This window comes from Geospiza fortis, unplaced genomic scaffold (assembly GCF_000277835.1).
Source record: "Geospiza fortis unplaced genomic scaffold, GeoFor_1.0 scaffold79, whole genome shotgun sequence".
In the NCBI taxonomy this organism is placed as follows: domain Eukaryota; kingdom Metazoa; phylum Chordata; class Aves; order Passeriformes; family Thraupidae; genus Geospiza; species Geospiza fortis.
Window position 1 is genome coordinate 2,479,509 of NW_005054408.1, and position 2,616 is coordinate 2,482,124.

The following is a 2,616-nucleotide window of genomic DNA, read 5'->3' on the forward strand; positions in this document are numbered from 1 at the left end:
TTCACAGTCTCACTTAGAAAACAATTTCCACTCAATTTCTTGTATGCTTCCTGAAAAAATTACTGCTTCAAATTTGACAGTAACTGATACTCTGCTGGATCCAGCAAAGCCTCTCCAGCAGTATTTCCATCACTGTGCAGTGTTTCCATGACCAGCCTCATGACCCCAAAGCAAGTTCTCAAGAATGAGGATAAGGACTATCGAGGGCTGTAGCAAATGTAGCAGGACTGTCTTTGTTGTAAGATGAATAATGGTGTCAATTCTTCCTCATTTTCTCTTTCATTTGGTGTATCAAAACTAAAATCTAGTAACTGAGATTTCAAAGCTTTTTTTTCTTCAATGCATTCAACATTTCTGAGGCAAGACAGAGCAACACCTACCCTTAAACCCTACAGTTATTTCAGTACTCCAATACCTGGCTGGCAGATGAGTGTGTAAGAACTAGTGTAGACAAAGGGCTCCTGTTACTATTTATCTGCAGAGGTCAAAGTCCAGGATTTATTTAAACTGCTGAATAAAACACTGCAGCTTGCAGACACATACGTTCTCTGGGGGAAAGAAAAGATTTTAAGTGCCAGTTCATTTCCCATTCCTTTCTTTGCTCCATGTGCTCCAGAGATCTGCAAGGGACAGGCATTTAGCCAGGACAGTATTTTTAGGAGAGAACTGTTGAGAGACAGTAAACTAAGAACAAGCTTGGAAACAAGGAACTTTGGAGTTTAACTTTACACATGTCAATGATGCACAACACAGCTTTGGTGAACATTCTTATCTGTTCAATATCTCAACCACTTCGAAACATTGGGAAGGTAAAAATCTATAGGAAGAATGTAGGAATTAACACATATTTATACAATGGTATGAAAATACAGAAAATTTGTCCAAATATTTGTGCCTATTTTGTGCTGCAGAGTTGAAAATGAGTTTATAATAAAACCAATATACCACTTCATTCACACACACCTGGGACTGAAAACAGCTCTGAAAGCACTCTGGGCTGAGTCCTTCCTTACACTACAATGCTTGAATTATTGTATAAAAACTATTTTGAATGTTGCCATTAAATCTCCATTTCTCCAGATGGAATTATACACAGGTAATCCTTCCCCAACTCAAAGTCCAAGTACCTTTTCTGCTATTCTTGTTTGCTAAAGATATGTTGGAGAGAGAATTAAACCCAGGCAGTGCCCAGCCCTGAGCTACAAGTGAGCAGTGCTTTCCTGGTACAGCAGGACATGCTAATGACAGCCATCATAAACTTTGTATTTCTTTGCTTTGTGTGTCTTATTCCCAGCTTTATTATTAGTTGGAGACTGTATTTAACATTTTGAAGAGTGAAGACTGACAGACAAATAACATTTAAATATGAAGCATGCGCAAACTTGTCTGAATGTTTAACAAGGTCATTTTATTTCCACCATCACAAAAACAAACAGTTATTCCATGTCAGAATGTGCAGTAATTTTATCTGACAGCTAAGATTATGGTTTGGGTATGTAGTAACATTTATTGGCAACCCTGCCAGCTGGGTATGCTCGTGACTATGCTCGTAACTAACTGAGCATAGTTAAGAAAAATGGGAATGCATTTCTTTTGTGACAAGAAAGGCCCTTTTCAAAAGGCTTCTTCAAATCAATGGACTTCTATACCCTGCATGTGTAATTCAGACCCACAAAGCAAAGCAGCCAATATGCACAATTGACTCCCTATATGTTTCTGAATGCTAATGTCAGTGCAAAGAGGGTTACACAAAAAAGACTTTCTCCTTGTTTTTAGATTACCAGCAGAACTCAAGATAAGTAAACTGAGTTTATGTTCCAGTTTTCCAAAACAGTTCTCCTTAAAACTGCAAAATGGAAAGCTTAGATATGAAACAAAGATGGCTCATTTCAATTAGAAGTAACAGCTTAATGGAAAAAAGGAAATGAAGAGCAACATGAACAAGCTCAAGTGTCTTAGAGCTTAAATAAAAATAATGCCAATTTTTAAACTTGTGGTAAACATTGAATTAGTAGTAACACCTTTTGTGACAATTCAGTCTGTGTCAGAAGTTACTATACTGTAGAAAAATGTAAAAAAAAAAAAACCCAGTGTACAGGTCTGTAAAATATTAGGGAGTGTTAAATAAAATATTCTAGTAAATTAGCTTACCTTTTCTTGCCAATGTAATATGCCAATTATTGCCAGGATGAAAACGCAGACACCAATTAAGGCTATAGCTGTTAGCAGTACAATGTTACTTGGGGTCAAATACAGCTTGGCACTCCAGCTACACGAAAGAAGAAAATCCAAGGAAACATTAATACCCTTCATTAAGAAGCAGAAAACAGATTTTGCTTACAAAGATGAAAAGAACCTGTTAGGGTAAGACAGGTGACAACCTGGTCTACAGAAATGAGCAGCTCTATTTAGAGACTGAAGCTTAATGATGTTTACTTGGAAATACATGGCTTAATAGAATTATTTTTGAGCAATACCATGTCTAAGTACAGTTTCTGTTTAACTTTTCATGAATGCTATGGATATCCTCAGGGAATTAGCTTTTTCTCATTAGGAGATTTATCTGCTGCCCTTGCCTAGGACAAAGCAAAATGCATCAGGAAAGCTTTCACAGGA

The 2,616-nt window shown here is 36.9% G+C and overlaps 1 protein-coding gene across 1 annotated transcript in view; it reads right to left on the reverse strand.

The window, feature by feature from the left end:
• Positions 1–2,616, reverse strand: part of ITFG1 (integrin alpha FG-GAP repeat containing 1) — a 67,426-nt gene that overhangs the window by 3,306 nt on the left and 61,504 nt on the right. Inside the window, exon 16 of the mRNA XM_005426260.3 lies at positions 2,152–2,269. Within this exon, the coding sequence (XP_005426317.1) occupies positions 2,152–2,269 (118 nt within the window). The remainder of the gene's footprint in view (positions 1–2,151; positions 2,270–2,616) is intronic.